At 40.4% G+C, this 15,781-nt stretch overlaps 1 protein-coding gene across 1 annotated transcript; it reads left to right on the top strand.

Annotated features, from left to right (window-relative positions):
* Positions 1 to 237: 237 nt before the first annotated feature.
* Positions 238 to 12,794, top strand: ARFGAP1 (ADP-ribosylation factor GTPase activating protein 1). Its single transcript, XM_010024356.1, has 12 exons — positions 238 to 297; positions 1,186 to 1,295; positions 2,164 to 2,335; positions 3,488 to 3,588; positions 4,130 to 4,219; positions 4,901 to 4,997; positions 6,315 to 6,371; positions 6,845 to 6,877; positions 9,847 to 9,903; positions 10,513 to 10,572; positions 11,725 to 11,801; positions 12,262 to 12,794. Exons 1-12 carry the CDS (start codon positions 238 to 240, stop codon positions 12,614 to 12,616), a joined length of 1,269 nt encoding a protein of 422 aa, XP_010022658.1. The 3' UTR covers positions 12,617 to 12,794.
* Positions 12,795 to 15,781: the final 2,987 nt, after the last annotated feature.

Here is a 15,781-nt window from a genome sequence, read left to right as displayed (position 1 = left end):
AGTGCCTTACTTCCTTAGAATTCAATTGATAAGTGGATGGGTCTGGGAGCAGCGTCAAGTAAGAGTCTGTTTTGACACAACATATTCCCTAGAAAAGTTTGTATGTTTATCACCCAGCCCCTTTTCTGCTAGTTCTTTTTCACAGAGATATGCTTGTAAGAACTGACCATCTTACCATTATCAAATCCTTGATGGTGACTTACTTGTTTGGTTTTCTTTTTCTCCCTTTGTAGAATCATGGCAAGCCCAAGAACAAGGAAAGTTCTCAAGGAAGTCAGAGCACAAGATGAGAACAATGTGAGAAAATCATAATCTTTTACATTTGTTCTATAGATTGAATTTTCTTTTTACCTGCTCCAGATGTATGCTGCAGTCTACCACAGCCATCATCTTTACAGCACTATTATGGCTAACTACTGGTAACAATTTGGGTCTCTCTATTTGTGGTAGTTCCAGTAGTAGTTACTCATTGTACATCACTGTGAATTTGGCACAAGTCTTTCAGAAGTTCTAGTAATGCTGTAACCCCTGAAGTCTGTTGAACAAGGGATGCCTTGGACACAGCTTTATTAAAATGGTCTATTTCAAGTGGTTGATTATACACTACCTTAAATGTGACAACCCATGGGCAGGTTCACTTTTAGTTATAATGATGCATTAAACATTGAATGATGATTCCAATCATAAGAACTTTCTTGCACTGTATGAGCAATAAAGCTATTTTTAAGAAAAACCTCTGTTTAGATCTATCATTTACTGCCAAACTGCAGCATGACTGAATAAATGTTCCAAACTGGAAATGTTGCATCTTTATTTTGCCAAGGAAACCTCAAGAATTCAGTTTGATTGCATTCTCCTCCTTCAAGACAATATGGAAATGAAATCAAATTGAATTCTTTGCTCATTCATTTCACTTTGCTCATCTGTATTTCCTCTCTGGTTTTTGGTATTGGCACAGTAATTTTTATAATCCAAGTCAGGCAAGTTAATGAGTATTTCTTTCCATGCAGCATAAATAAATGTTAGAAGGAAGCTTATGCTGTCAGGGAAAGTGTTTCCAAGCACTCAGAACTCTCCTTTCTGTGTGCAGTGCTTCATGATTTGACTTTTTGAGCTGCAGTGAGAAAACTCCACATGGAGGAGTTGATGGGTGAGTGCTGGAGGTAACTATTTTCTCTCTCACAGGTCTGTTTTGAGTGTGGTGCCTTTAACCCCCAGTGGGTGAGTGTGACCTATGGAATTTGGATCTGTCTGGAGTGCTCAGGAAAACACCGAGGCTTGGGAGTTCACCTCAGGTGAGCCTTTCAACCAGGCATGGGCTTGTGTTACCTCAGGGTGCATTATGGCTGTGAACGGAAAGGGTATAGAATGTCTCAAATTCAACATTTCACTGTCGGTTTTGTTTCATGTTCCTCTCCAGAGTGAGCTTTACTCTCAGTGCCTTGTCTATAATCAGCTGGGGTGTGTGCTCCACCACTGCAGCTGTGTCATGGCCAGTTCTAGAAAGCAATGTCTCTAGCTTCAGCCTGAGGTTTGGTAATAGAGCACTAGTCCTTCTACTCTATTCTTTTAATCTTACATAATCTTTATAGATAAAAACTGAAGCAGTGATAGAGCAGCTTGGGAGTTGAGCACAGAAAGTTGCAGTATACTTACAGAATGGGTCTGTAGGGTATACAAGTGTATAAACCAGTTTCATCGTGTTCAGGAGTTTTTGGGGTTTTCTTTGTAGTGTAATTGATAAGGTTTTTTCCAAGTAACATATCAACTGAGGTGGGAATCTGTGGAATAAGAACTGTTGATGTGTTGCAGGGACTCACAGTGGATAGATAAAATAGGGGCAGAACATGGGGTAGTTACTTGAATGAGAAAGGGAGGGAAAGTCCAGGAGGGAAATACCAAAGCAAGGAGGCTGTTCGAAAGTACATGCTTTGCTTTTCAAGGGGTGATTTGAAGCTTATTAGTGAGTAGAAATTGCCCAGGAAATGAGAGTTTGGAACTATTCCATATGTTACATGAAAGAAAAAATGCAATTGCTGAGATGAGGATATACTGAAGGTGTTTCTTTAGGGACTAAAAGAAAGAAACTGATCAAGTTACAAGTTTTAAAGAGCCTTCTTCAGGCTGATGTCTCACTTCTACCACTCCCTACTCACTTCTCAGTTTTGTACGTTCTGTAACCATGGACAAGTGGAAGGATATTGAGCTGGAGAAGATGAAGGCTGGAGGTAATAGCAAATTCCGAGAGTTCCTGGAGTCTCAGGATGACTATGATCCCTGCTGGTCGATGCAAGAGAAGTACAACAGCAAAGCTGCAGCTCTCTTTAGAGATCAGGTAAGTCCAGTTGTGCATGTGTCCTCATTCCCTACTATCTGCAAATATCCAAGTACTTTGTAAGCAACTGGTTTTGTAGAGGGAGGAGGGAAAGTAGCAGTCTCCTGAACCTCTGCAGTGGTTCTTGAAATGGAGAAGTCTTGGAGTGCTTCTTCCCAGCTCTTGTAAGAACTTCCTTTAGAAACTTTCTTTTCTGTGTTTAGCTGAGGTGCTTCAGTTTTTCACTGCTGCAATTTGTTGCAACTGTTTACTCAGTGGAACTGTCCCAATCCCCAGCAGAGAGTTTACTACTTGAGCAGCAGGGTTTTATCTGAAGCGACTACTCATAAATCTTTTGTGGATGTAGTAACAAAATGGTAAATAAACTTGGCAGGCCCATAACCAAATAAATTAGTAATTGTAATGCAGTTCGCATTTTGTAGAGGTTTGGAATTTCCATAAACAAAATTACAAACAGCTTACAAAGAGACTTACAAACACATTGTATTTTCATGCTGACCCTGCCATGGAAGTAGTAAGAAAGTACATTCTGTGCTCACTGGGCTATCTGTGCAGCTTTGAAGTTGTGTGTGTTGTCTCTTTGCATCTTTAGAGGTTCCTATGAATAGGAGATGGTTGGCTGAAGTGGAGTAGCTTGATGAAAGCCAAGAATTCCTAAGTTGTGTGCTGTAGGCTGCTTAGTATGTGAAAAGAGGAACTGTAGAGTTTCTCTTGCAAGGCCTTTGGAAGTTTTATATGAACTTGCTGAAGCTGGATCGGAGGAGCAGTATGGGCTGAAGAGATGAAGTTCAGGGCCTTTCTTTGAAGGAGGCAGTGAGAACACTTAAATCTGTGTATATGTTTTAGCTGACCTATGCTAGAGTAAATCCACCTCTTCCTATTCCTCCATTATTGTGTGGTTAGTGCTCACATCTTTTTAATAATCTAATCTTTCCTCTTCAAACCACATTTGTTTGAAGAAGTTGCCTGAAATAAAATCAGTGTTTAATTCAGCATTTCTAGAGGTTCAGAAGCAAATTGGTTTCTTGTGAAAACAAAGGAATGGATCTATGGCAGGAGATTTGGAAAATCACTTGGCCTTTCCAGGGCCAGTGTAAAACTTGTATGAGAACTCTAACCTACTGTTCTTGACTGTTTTCCTACCTCTTCTAGGTAGCAACAGTAGCTGAAGGGAAGGAATGGTCGATTGAAACTTCTCCTGCAAGGAACTGGACCCCACCTCAGCCTAAAACATCTCTTTCTCCCTCTCATCGGTGTGTATTCTGTTATCTAATATTGACATAGCCACAACAGGATCAAAATGGTTCTGATGTTTGAATGTCTGCTGGTTTTATTCGGTTGATGGTGGTGTCTGAACAAGCATTTCTTCTGCTGAAGTTAAGGAATATGAGGTAGCAGAGCTTTCCTTATGCTGCTAATCACTAATGGGAGCATCAAAGCTGGACCACAACACTCTTGTTGTTCTGCTTTTGCATGTAGTGTTTGTTACTCACTGCACTAAAGAATCAAATTAACTGAAAAAGCAGTTGTAAATCAAAAGAACGAGTGCTTCATGCCTGGCCAGCATCCAGTAAGTCCAAGGGCTAACTGTAGTCTGAGTAGCATTATCAAGTCTAGTGTTGCTTTATTCATCCAATAGTCCAGTGGCTTTTACTGGTTGCATTAGAGTTCCCTACTTGATAGATGAAAGAAATAATTAGTTTTGCACCTGGATGATGATGATCTGTGTCAGGCTGCACTGCTGAGTAGGGAGTTTTGCTTTACTCAGTTTGATTCTTAAATCTTCCCTTTCAGGGGTTATGCTGGACAATCTCAGGCTGCAACGGCCTCTTCTGACAAGGCTTTTGAAGACTGGTTAAATGATGATGTCAACTCCTACCAAGGGTAATGCAATATTTATTCACTTTTTAAGTGCCTGGCCCTCCAGCATAACAGAGACTTTGAATGTTGTACTACAGCTACACACTGTGATCCTGATTCACTAGTTAACAGTTACATCTTTTTTGCTGTTAAAAGTATGTTGGTAATATATGATAAAGGGTAAGATGAAGGGAAGTGCCTCTTAATGTGTTTGTATAACAAGAATGTTCTAATAGCATTGAAGAAAGAGCTTGTAAGTCAAAATGTTACTGTGGTGGGCTCCAAACTAAGGAATTCTTAGTGTATATAGTATGCTACTGAGTTAAACAGGGGTATTTGTAAAGCTAATACTGTTTTCTTCTTTCCTTCCTTTTCCCATTTTCATGTATCACCTTATTAGGATTTACTCAGACTTCTGATGTCAGTGATCTGTTAAACCTTGGGAATCATTAAGCCACTTTAGTCTGCATGTGGCTTAGGGAATGCTTTAATTTGCAAGGATTCCCAGTGCATCCTTCTTGTTACTACATCTTTGAAGTGAGTGGGTTTGTATTTTGGGTGCTGGGTGCTCTAAGACTTTTTTCCCCAGGTGTATTTTAAAGCCTGTTAAACAATTCTCATTCCTTCATGCTTTTGAGGTTTTGTTTAATGGTTTTAATGAATACATGCTAATACAGACACTGTTTATTCACTTTCTTGTGGTAGTGGCCAAGAGAATCGCTACGTGGGGTTTGGCAACACAGTAAACCCTCCAAAAAAAGAGGATGACTTCCTGAACAATGCTATGTCCTCACTGTACTCGGTAAGGAATTGCTTTAAGTGACCTCAATTACTATTTTCTTCTATCCCCTGTTAGGGGAGAATATAAATGGAGAGGAGAAACTGAAGGCTGCAGGTAGATATGGGGAGACTCAGAGTATTGGTTGTAATCTCAAAACATGAAGATGACACTGGTGGACTTTAAGAGGCACAATGAAGGGAGAAACTTGAGCAAAACTTAGGAATTGTGCCTGATATCAGTTCATAGAAATAAAGGAATGAGGGTATAGCAATGGATTAAGAACTAACACTCAACAAGGCTTGGAGAGATAAAAGTAATTACCTGTTGGGAACAGCAGTTAGGCTGGAAATGCTCTAAACAGATTAACCATATTAGGAATGTTCAGTGGAAAACAACTGAAATGTGTGTGTAGGGTGGTGCCAAGAGCCCTGAGCAGTGATGAAAACATTTGGAATGCTTGTGACAGCATGTGAAGAGGTAACAGCATATGGTTGAACAGTTGTCATGATTGAAGTACAGATACTGAAAGATGCATTGTTGAAGGAAAATGAGGATAAAGTCAGAGGGAGTCAGGGACATCTTGGGGCTTTGACAGGCTGTAGAGTGACAGTGCTGACCAGTATTTGGGATTTGGAGTCACTTTGAAATACAGGAAGGTTTTGGCCAGTAGATTTCTGTAGAGCTTCATTTGTGTTTAATACCCACACCAGGTTCCACTGGGCTTTTAAAAAATACAGGAATTTCACTAGAGCACAATAGACAAAGCTAACGCCTGAGCCTTTGGCCAGGATTCCAGGTGCTTTGTACAGGTCTGCTGAGTATTTTCTAGTTGTGTCATAGATTGTAGACCAGAGAGTTCAGCTTAGAAACCACATCTATAACATCAGCTGTGCTAAGATAGCAAAGGAGAGGTGACATTATTGTCCCAGTTACTGTCAACCATTATTTGAACGTAGGATCTCCTTGAAACTTATGATTAAAATGCCCTCTTGTGACCACAGGTACACACTACAGCGCAAATTTAAGTCTTATTATAGTGAGGCTGAGTATTTTTCATGTAGCCATTTAGAGGAGAGTATCACCTGAAGCACTTGGATGATTTGAACTGTTGAAGCACTGTTCAAATTGCAGTTGATTTGCACAAGCAATGGAAGTTCATTGCTATATTACAGTTAGGTGAGAGTCTAATTTTTGCTGTTCTTGGTGAGTAGTTCTTATGACTACAGGACAAGCTGTCTTGGAGAACATTTTGACTTAATTTGACATGTAACACTGAGCACCTGGTTATTCACTAGTATTATTCACACATAGCTTACAACATTCTCACTTTCTTTAAAGGGATGGAGCAGTTTTACAACCGGAGCAAGCAAAATCGCCTCTGCTGCTAAAGAGGGTGTAAGTAAACAATGTGTTTCAGTGCAATCCTTGTAAACTCAGAGATTCTGTTAGTATATAGTAGTAATGTGATAAAAGTATTATCAGAGCAAACTGAATCCTGCTCTTTGTGTCTTTGCCTATGGCATATGAAAGAGTTATAATATACTGAGTGCAGATCTCTGCCTTAACTATTTCTCATGTTTCTGGATGGACATTTGTGTTAATTCATCCACTGGATGATGGTGGAAAGAGATGTGTAGTCTGTGTTGAAGGGCTTTTCTTCCCTCTGTTATAAGTTGAGAAAGACCCATGCTTCCCCAGAGCAATCTGGAATGCCACAGGTCATCATATGGATCTCCTCTGTTCGCTGTGAAGTTCTGGCAAAGTTCCATTCATCTTGGAGAGGATCAGGCAGCATTTCTACACGTGTGTATTTAAACAGCAAAGCTTTTATTCCTAGTAAACTTGGATGCATGTTCTCCTTTTCACAGGCTACCAGATTTGGATCTCAAGCAAGTCAAAAGGTGATTATAGAGTTTGCTCATATTGACTGTAACTGATTTTAAATGTCATGTATTTGCCTGCACTGATGGATTTAGATTTGATCCTGAACAGAGCAGTGTGTTTTTCCTTCCTAGTGTACAGTAATTTTAGGTTCTAACTTTGATTTCCATGGGAATTACATGGGAACTGCAGTGGTCAAATTAAGCAAGAAATAAACAGTGCTACTCTGCTGTGTGTGACTGTTGGGTGTATTGGAGAGGCAGTGGAATGAAACGCTTTAATTCTTGCATGCTTGCAGACTTTGAATGCCCTTATTTAAGTATTTAACTTTAAATGTGGCCTAACTTGAAGCAGTTTTCTTGGTGATACAATATAATGCAAGCCATCTTTCCATTGCTAAAGCCTAACAAGGTATAACAAATAGGAACTGCTTGATATTGTTATTAAATTAACTTGCAGGGCATTAGCCTGGCATGCTTTCTGCTCTGTGCAGGATGGTATTGCTCAAAACCAATGTGAAATGCAGGTGCTGGTGCTCAGACAGATGTTTGCACTATTGTGTTAATACTCCAGATAGCAAAGTTGCATGTTTTGCAACAAAAATATCTTGTGAAAACACCCAAACCTGCCACTTAGAAGCTTAAAGTGTTTGCTGCTTGGCTTACGTAAAAAAAAAAACAAGTGTTGTACAAATCTTCCTCTTTTACTCCTTCCAGCAGTTTCCCTTTTAGCCAGTTGTCTTTCTTTAGTATTATGAGTAAATGTAAATACAATATTGGGTATAAAAGCTCATCACATGTACTGACAAGGACCACAGCAACACGGTGCTCTACAGTCTAAGCTGTGTTACTGATGCCTAAATTTGTTCCTGATCCTTTGCTCTGTGGAAGAGATTGAACATCTTTCTGATGCAATACACTGTTTAAAAGTCTATTTGGTGCCCAGTGACCAAACACATTCACTCTTTGTCTTGTCAGTAGATGTTGAAGTTGGAAAAGATTCATGCTACTTAACTTGCCTAAAAGAATGCTGCCAAGTTTTTGCTAAAAGCTGCTTCTACCTTCCTTGCTCTTTCTCTTTTGCTGTCTGGGTAAAGTTTTGGGGCTACAAGCAGCAGCCAGAGCCGGTAACACCCTCACGTATATTCTTGTGCATGGGCTCCTTGTCACTGTTTGTGCTGAATATGTGCCTTTGCTCTTGAGCTGTCTTTTCTTTGGTTTTTTTTTTGCCTTAAGTCCAATCTGTTCAGAGCAATGTTGTGTGTTTCATACAGTAATACTTCTTCAAACTGACTTAAAATAGGCTAAATTGGATAGAGACATCCAAGCTCTGCGCTCTCACAAAATACACTGTACTCCTGTCCATGCTCTTCATAAACACAGAGGATTCCAGGATGTCTGTTTGCATGTCAGATCCAGGAATGCAGGACACCAAGAAATCCCCTGGGGTGATGTGTGAAGGCAGGCTCTTCACTAAGTGCCCCGTTACACAGTGTTTGTGATGCTGTCCTAAATTCAACAGGAGTAAAGGTGAAGAAGTGATTCCGATGGAGACACAATTTTACCCAGATCTTTCCTTTCTGTATTTACAAAATTATGTGATTGAGTAAATGGGGTAATACCACAATTCTTCCTGATTCCAGCAATGACTCCTCTTAGCTGTTAGTCTTAGTGTATTACACTCTTTATAACATAAACAGTTTGCCAGGTTTCATAGAATCATAGAATAGTTAGGGTTGGAAAGGACCAGGTTTCACAGATTGAAGGACTTTTCAAAGGTGAAAAATGCCATTCCTTGTTTTTTATAAGCACTTCCTAGCTTTTCTAGCACTTTCCTTCCAATGGAATCTAGCCTTATGTGATTTGCATTCACATTTTTTACTAGGTGGAAGTGGCGTTTTGCCTTTGGCTTCTCGAATAACTTTTGCACTGGTAAGGACTAGAAGTGCTGGACATAATGGTGGTTGGGTAGAGGGGAGATCCTAGAAGTGCTGTGGCAAAGGGAAAGTCATCTTAGATACTCAGGAGTCTGTGGAGGGAAGGTCTTCCAGGTGCTCCATTCCCAGGAAGAACTTGAAGGAAGGCTCCCACCCTAAGCGTTGTTAGCAATAAGGTATAAACCCTTAGGAAATGAAACTTCATCAGCCTCTGCTAATGTTTAGGCAAGGATGTTGACCTTTTTGGATCAAGTGGGCTAATTCAGAAGGTAAGCAGTGTAATATGGCAATTCTGAAGAAAAGTTTAAGTCAGTCAAAGCCTTATTATGATAGCAGGGAAAGGAATGATTTCATATGAAGCGCTTGCAAACACTGCTGTGCCTGTCAGTGTGCTTAGATGCCTCTGAAGTACAGCGTCCTTATGCATCTTGTTCTGCATTGCAATAGATTTCTGAAGTTCATTGTTTTCACTCCCTGCAAACCTGGAGCTTTAAGACAAGATTACAGAAATCTTCTGTCATACCCTTGGCTGTTCTGTACTGCTTAGAAACAATGGAGCTGTTATTAAAGATGACAACAGCAGCATTACAAGACAGAAGAACGAATGAAAAAATCAGCCAAAAAGATCTAATTCTACAAATAATTCCATTAACAAGGAAAAATAAGGGTGGATGAAGTCAGTTCTTCCAGATACTCAGCTGCAGGGATTAGCAAGGGGCCCATCTCTGAGGCTGTTGCGGGTTGAACCATTGCTTCTGCTTCCAGTGCAAGGTCAGACTTTGCTTGGGCTCTGGGCATCTCCAACAACCTGTTGCCATGTGCATCTGGTTTGAATGTATTTTCTTTTCCTCTTTCCTGCAGCACTGTACTGTGTGTGCTTTTCAGCTCATTCTGCTTGTTGGAATCAAAGCTCTTGCAGCCTTCATGTGTTTTTTGGAGATACTGCTGAGAAATGAGCCTGCAGAAGATGCTGGCTGTGGATTTTGGTGTTTGGTTGGGGTTTTATTAAGGAAATTATAACTGACTTTTTGTTTTTGTTTTGCTTTTAAATAGGCATCAGAGTTAGGTCAGACATTAAATGAAAATGTTCTCAAACCTGCACAGGAAAAGGTAACTTTGGAACTAGTAAATTACTTGCAGAACATGGTTATGCTGACTTAGGGAGGGATCTTTTTCCTCCTGCCACAAGTGCCTGGATTGCCAGTGTGTCCTTCTGTTCTTCATACACCAGCACAGTAGCAAAGGGGAAACAGCAGATAATTCAATTGCACTCTGGTTGACCACAGTTGAAAGCCCTTTTAATACCTAAACAAGGATGTATAAAAAAAAGAGAGAATATAATGCATCTGATAGGTTTTTAATCTCTCCAAACCAAGTCTTTTTATATGGTAAAATACGTTTATAATATATCACATTTACAGATACTTTTGTACTGGTGTTTTTATGCTCAGCATTAGGGTAGTGACACCTTCTTCAAACTCTGTATATAATTCCCACAAGCTTCAAAAGACTGAGGTTCACTCCATCATAGACCAATGGGTTTCATATGTAATTTCCTTAACTTCCTCAGTTTTACTTTACTATATTTTGAGTCACTTTCAGTTTGGTTTGTTTTGTCTTTACACTTTCTGTTTTAGCTGTTAAGCACAAATAAGCTTGTCTTAAGGTTTCAGTAATACCTTGGTTTTTGACTAATTACTAATACTTTGATTCACATAGGTGAAAGAGGGGAAAATATTTGAGGAGGTCACCGTGGGGGTATCCCAGTTGGCCAGCAAGGTATGAAGTGGCCTGTCTGCTTTTAAGGAGGCCACACACACAAAGCCAGTCTCCATATTCTTATGACAATGCAGCTTTAGTCTTTGCTTGTGTTGAGCACAGATACTTTGGAGGTGTAATTTGCAGCACTTCTGCTGGGGTGTTACAAAGCTGTTACAGGTACGATGTAGTCCTTGTAGTAGTTTCACCAAGGGCATGATGTAAAGTTACAAGGCAGGCTGTCCCAAACACCAACAGAAAATGTCTGCTGGAGAATATGGAGACAGCTTGTGTTGTATTTGTACAGTTAAACTTACTAATGTGCTCTACCTTTTTTCTTTGTCATCTTTTGCTGTCATTGCTTGGTAATGGGGTAAGTGCTGTCTCCAGCTCTGAGGTACAGAAGTCCTGCACAAGCTAATAGCTGTTTTGATAACTTGTATGGTGTACTTAGGAGGGTCTGTCCTTCTAGCACTGTAAAAGTCAGCACTGGAAGCTCTATCTTAGTGCCTTAAATGTTGGGAATATTTGAATAAAGTAAGTGATGTTATCTGTTCTGTTTAGAGCAACTTCTAGTTGGAATTACGGGATTCATCCTCTGTATCTCTGACTTAAAGTAACTTCCATGGGTGTCACTAATCCAATGCCAGTGTGTTATAATAACCCCCGGAGGATCCTCTTAGCAGTCATGTTTATCCTAGAACTCAGTTTTTGGCCTGTTTTGTGTGGGCAGTGAAATGATACTACTGAAACGGGGAGAAGGTGTTTCTGTGGAACAATAGGAATATAAATCCTAGTTACATGAATTGTAACATCACAACGTTGGTGCTGTCATTAAGTTTATTTTTATGTATGGAGTAATTCCAGCATTTTTGATAGGGAAATCTAGGAGCAAATTCTGTTGACTGCTATTGACAGTGATGCTATTGACAGTGATGAGTGACAAAGCTGAACATGACCAACTTTACACATCTTCCAGCGTCACAGTTCTGTCAAATGTATGTTCCTTGCATCAACCCCAAGACTGCCCATCAAGAATAGTTGAGTGAAATTTTCTGGTGCAATGTGTTCTCTACCTGAACAAGTGGAGGAATGTGGTGTAGTTTTTGCTGTTGGACTTGCAAGAGGTGGTGGTTCACTCTAAATGAATGGAATGTCTGTTTTCTTCTCTAGGTTCAGGGAGTTGGGAGTAAGGGATGGCGAGACGTCACCACTTTCTTCTCTGGCAAACCAGATGATAATGCTGACAGGTATTTTCATCATTATCATTAGTAGTAGTATTTTCTCTGTCTCTTTAAACATGTAATTTTATCACTTATATGTTCTCTGCAGTATAGTAATAGCAGGTAATTTTTCAACGGGAATTGATGATTCTGTCTTTGCTAGTGGTCGTTCTACATGTGCTATGGGAGGAATTCAATCTAAATTCAGGACACATATTAAACCGAGAACCAAATAGTGTCTGGCTTGGTTTTAAAGTTACTCCAAGTGCATATTCCCTCACCCTGGGCCTAATAAGGCTGTTAAAAATCTATGAATTAGAATAAAAGCTTAGGCTGTTTGAAGCAATGTATTTAGTTCTGCCTTTATCCTCAGGTTTTGTTTAAGCAAAGGGCAGGAGCATTATAGTTTGCTTTCTTTGTGGTCATTTATTATGGTTGTCATAAGTAATTTATTTCTACCTTCTTGGTGTTTTTTCCCCTATAAAAGACCCCCTGAGGGAGGCAGCTACCAGAACAGTGGTGGGGAGAGCTACCAGAACAATGCTGTAGATCAAAGCTTCTGGGAGACCTTTGGCAACTCAGATCCACCAAAAGCTCATAAATCTCCAAGCAGTGAGAGCTGGACCTATGTGGACAATTCCACAGAGAAGAAGAGCTCCGATAGCTGGGACGTGTGGGGCTCAGGAACAGTCTCCAACAACAAGAACAGTAACAGCGACAGTTGGGAGAATTGGGAAACCAACTGGGAAAACGCAGGAGGGGAGAACAAGACCAGAAAACCTCCTAAGGCAACAAAAAAGGCATCTTCAGCTGGTGATGGGTGGGACAACCAGAACTGGTAGAACTCTGTTAACCCTGTTTTGCACAGCTAGGAAAGGGAGGCTGTGCTGGCTGATGGAGGGGAGAAGGTTTTACATGCAACTGGAGTATTGTGGTTGACCTTTACTGATCTGTTACTTTTGTGCTTCCTGTTCATTCTCCTTTCTTCTACTCTGGTTTAGAAAAACAAAAGTAGCATCTGAATCTTTTATTACATAAAGGTGGCTCTCCCTTTTTTAAGGCTAGTGATGCCTGTATCCTCCTTGCACTATCAAAGCTGGGTACAGTGACTTTCTTAACATGAATGTTCAAAGGGAAGAAAGCAGTGGAAGCACATCTTCATGGCACAGCCTTGCATGTGTAGGTTACTAGGTGTTCATCCAGTCCTCATGTAACTTGAGGTGTTTAGTGCAAAGGAAGAACAGGTTTTGTCTTGAAAAGATAGCCATTAAATAAACTGCAGTTGGATAGATCTAGTTCAAATGCCTTATGGATTGCTGCGACTGTATTTAGTCTGGCAATTCAAGATGGTCATTAAGATACTTTTTATTGGAGCTTTGTTTTTAAACTTTGAGGGGTTCTTTTTAGCCTTTTAAAACTTATTTTCTCCCCTTAATAAGGAATCTAGAGCTAGGTAATTCCTTATGTAAATTCCTAGTTCTGATCTGAGCTATCGAGGGATATCCAGAATGGCTTTTCCTGCCCTTCTTGCTCAGTGGGTTAAGAGTTGGTGCAGTGCAGCTCTTCTACACAGACAAAATGCCAAGCTGTGGTGTTCTGCTTCCCCCAGTTTGGGTATTTTATATAGTCTGGTTTTTATTCATGTCTTTCTTCTACCCATCATTTTTATCAGAAGAGATAAAATAGAAATCTTTCTGCTGCTCGCAGCCTTTTGGACATCTGTTTGGCAACTTGGCAGTGGAACAGATCTGTAGAAAAGATTCCAGTAATAAAAAATAGCTGGAAAACATGAGGACATAGAGGAGAGAGGCTGGCAGCAAGCCCCTTCACGATGAGTAGATGTCTGGCTTTAATAGTAAAGTTTAAATTAAGCAGATGTTTTCCAAATGAATCTTTAATATGTCAAACTATCTCAGTTTCTGCCTTGAATTTCTCCACATTTTCTTCCTGGATCTTGTTAAAGAAACACTATTTTGGGAACTTCAGAAACTCCTTGTCAGCATTAAGGAATGGAATAGAAGATTCAGTTATGTCTCAGTTTTGACCCAACAAACTGCTTTGCATGACACAAATCATAACTTCTATAGCAGAACTGTGACTTAAAGGACAAAGATGTCCTATGTATCCCATTTTATTTTTGGGGTGGGTTGTAAATGTATATACACTCAGCCCAGAAACAAGCAGCTCACTTGGAAGCTTCAAATCATGATGTCATTACATAGTCTGCTTTAATACCAGCATGGAGTTCTCTACTGTGGATCTTGATACATGCCTAAAAAGCCTTTTCCTCTTGAAATGAGTTCACTTGTTCAAGCAACCAACCAACTTAAGTTGTCAGAGTTTCCTTAAATATTGCTTCATCTCTGTTTCTCTTCCCAGATGTTTTTGAGCCTACAGTAACACGAAGAGGTTTAAAAGGAAGGGAAATCATGAATTGCTTCAAAAGTAGCAGATTCTAAAGGCTTCAGTCTAAGTAGGAGTAGCTCTATTTATAGCCTCATTCTGTATTTCTATGAGTAGGATCTTTCAGATGGTGAGCAAAATATTTTTCTAGTCTTCTCTAGCCCTGTCCTGTGAGAGTTGGCATTTCTCTTTATTCCCCTCGCTTCTCCTGACAGCGTGGTCTCTGCAGCTCCCAGGCATTACTGGGACTACTACTACTAGTGCAGGACCCAGGCACTACTCCAGGCTGAGCCATACGAGGCATGTTCTCACCAACACGCTGAGCCTTTGGAAGTGAGAGCTCTCAGTTTACAATGCTGCTTGTGGTACCATTGCAGACGTTTACAGCCTGACTTGGAAAACAAGGCTTTTGTTCTCCTTTTCCTCCAGTTCCAAGTATACCTATGTCACAGCTTAACTGCATGTCAAACGTAACCTTGTATTTTGATGCATACACCTCTGTTGCCTACTTGTCATTTGTGTGCTGCCCAGTCTGAAGCTGTAATGCATGTGCTCAGAGCAAGTGCCACACGGGTGGGAAGTGGCACTGCCCGGTCCTTGACCAACAGTTTGTCTTTGTGAAGTGTTGCGGTGGTGGCGAAACACATCCAATGGGTTGCACTGTCTGACTCTGGTGTCTGTCTGGAGTGTGCTGTGAAGCTGATCCAGCTTCCTGTGTATGACTTTATTACAGTTTCATAAACCTCCTGAAATAGCTCGTGGTGGGATAAGCTTTATTTCAGCCCATTCAATCAACAGTGAATCGGCATTCAATACTGTGATGTGTATGCGAGTGTTCTCCTCAGCTGCGTGGCCTGCCTAGGGGAAAACTGGTTGATTTTCATCCCTTGCAGCTATGATTGGCATGAGCCATTTGTTCCTCTGGTTTTATTTTTGTAGCTCTTGAAACTTTATGTGCTAAATTCACCTAAACAGCCAGAGCCCTACTCAGGCAGAAGCTTTGGGTAATGATTTGTCTTCCAGTTGAGGAGACGGGGACAGAACAGTTGCTGTCTCTCTTCTTGTGGTGTTGTAGAGAGGCAACAAAATGCTACAACTCCCAAAAAGGTCTTACTGGAAGATACTAAAAGCCAGTATAATGGTATAAAACACAACTGCAGCCACAAAACTAATATACCAACTGGTCTCAGTTTCATGGGCAGATGGGTATTTTTTTATGACCTGTCTGAATCTGAACATTTTATTGTGTCTTCCAGAGGAGAGGGTGAAACGAGGCTTTTTCTTTTGTAAAGCCTCTGTTTTACTGGATTTTACTCCATTTTCCTTTCAATCCCCCACTGTGTAATAACAGTTATAAGTCCTACAAGCAAATAGCAGTAGGCAAAATGACTACTGCAACAATCAGACATTGCAGCGTTCGGATTAGATTCCCTGGTGTTTCAAACTGGTTTCTTCCTTGGTATGGCTTCAACTTTGGGAAATACAGAGCAGTTGGATTCCTACAGGTAGTCTGCTGTAAGAGAAACTTCATGACATTCAAACTAAGTGCTGCTTGCAAAAGAGTGAAAGTCTTGGAGAATGACCCCAAATCAGGAACCTGTTAA

This window comes from Nestor notabilis, unplaced genomic scaffold, assembly GCF_000696875.1.
Source record: "Nestor notabilis isolate BGI_N333 unplaced genomic scaffold, ASM69687v1 scaffold4441, whole genome shotgun sequence".
Classification (NCBI taxonomy): Eukaryota; Metazoa; Chordata; class Aves; order Psittaciformes; family Psittacidae; genus Nestor; species Nestor notabilis.
Note: the sequence above shows the minus strand (reverse complement) of the source record. Positions and strands in the feature narration are given on the sequence as shown.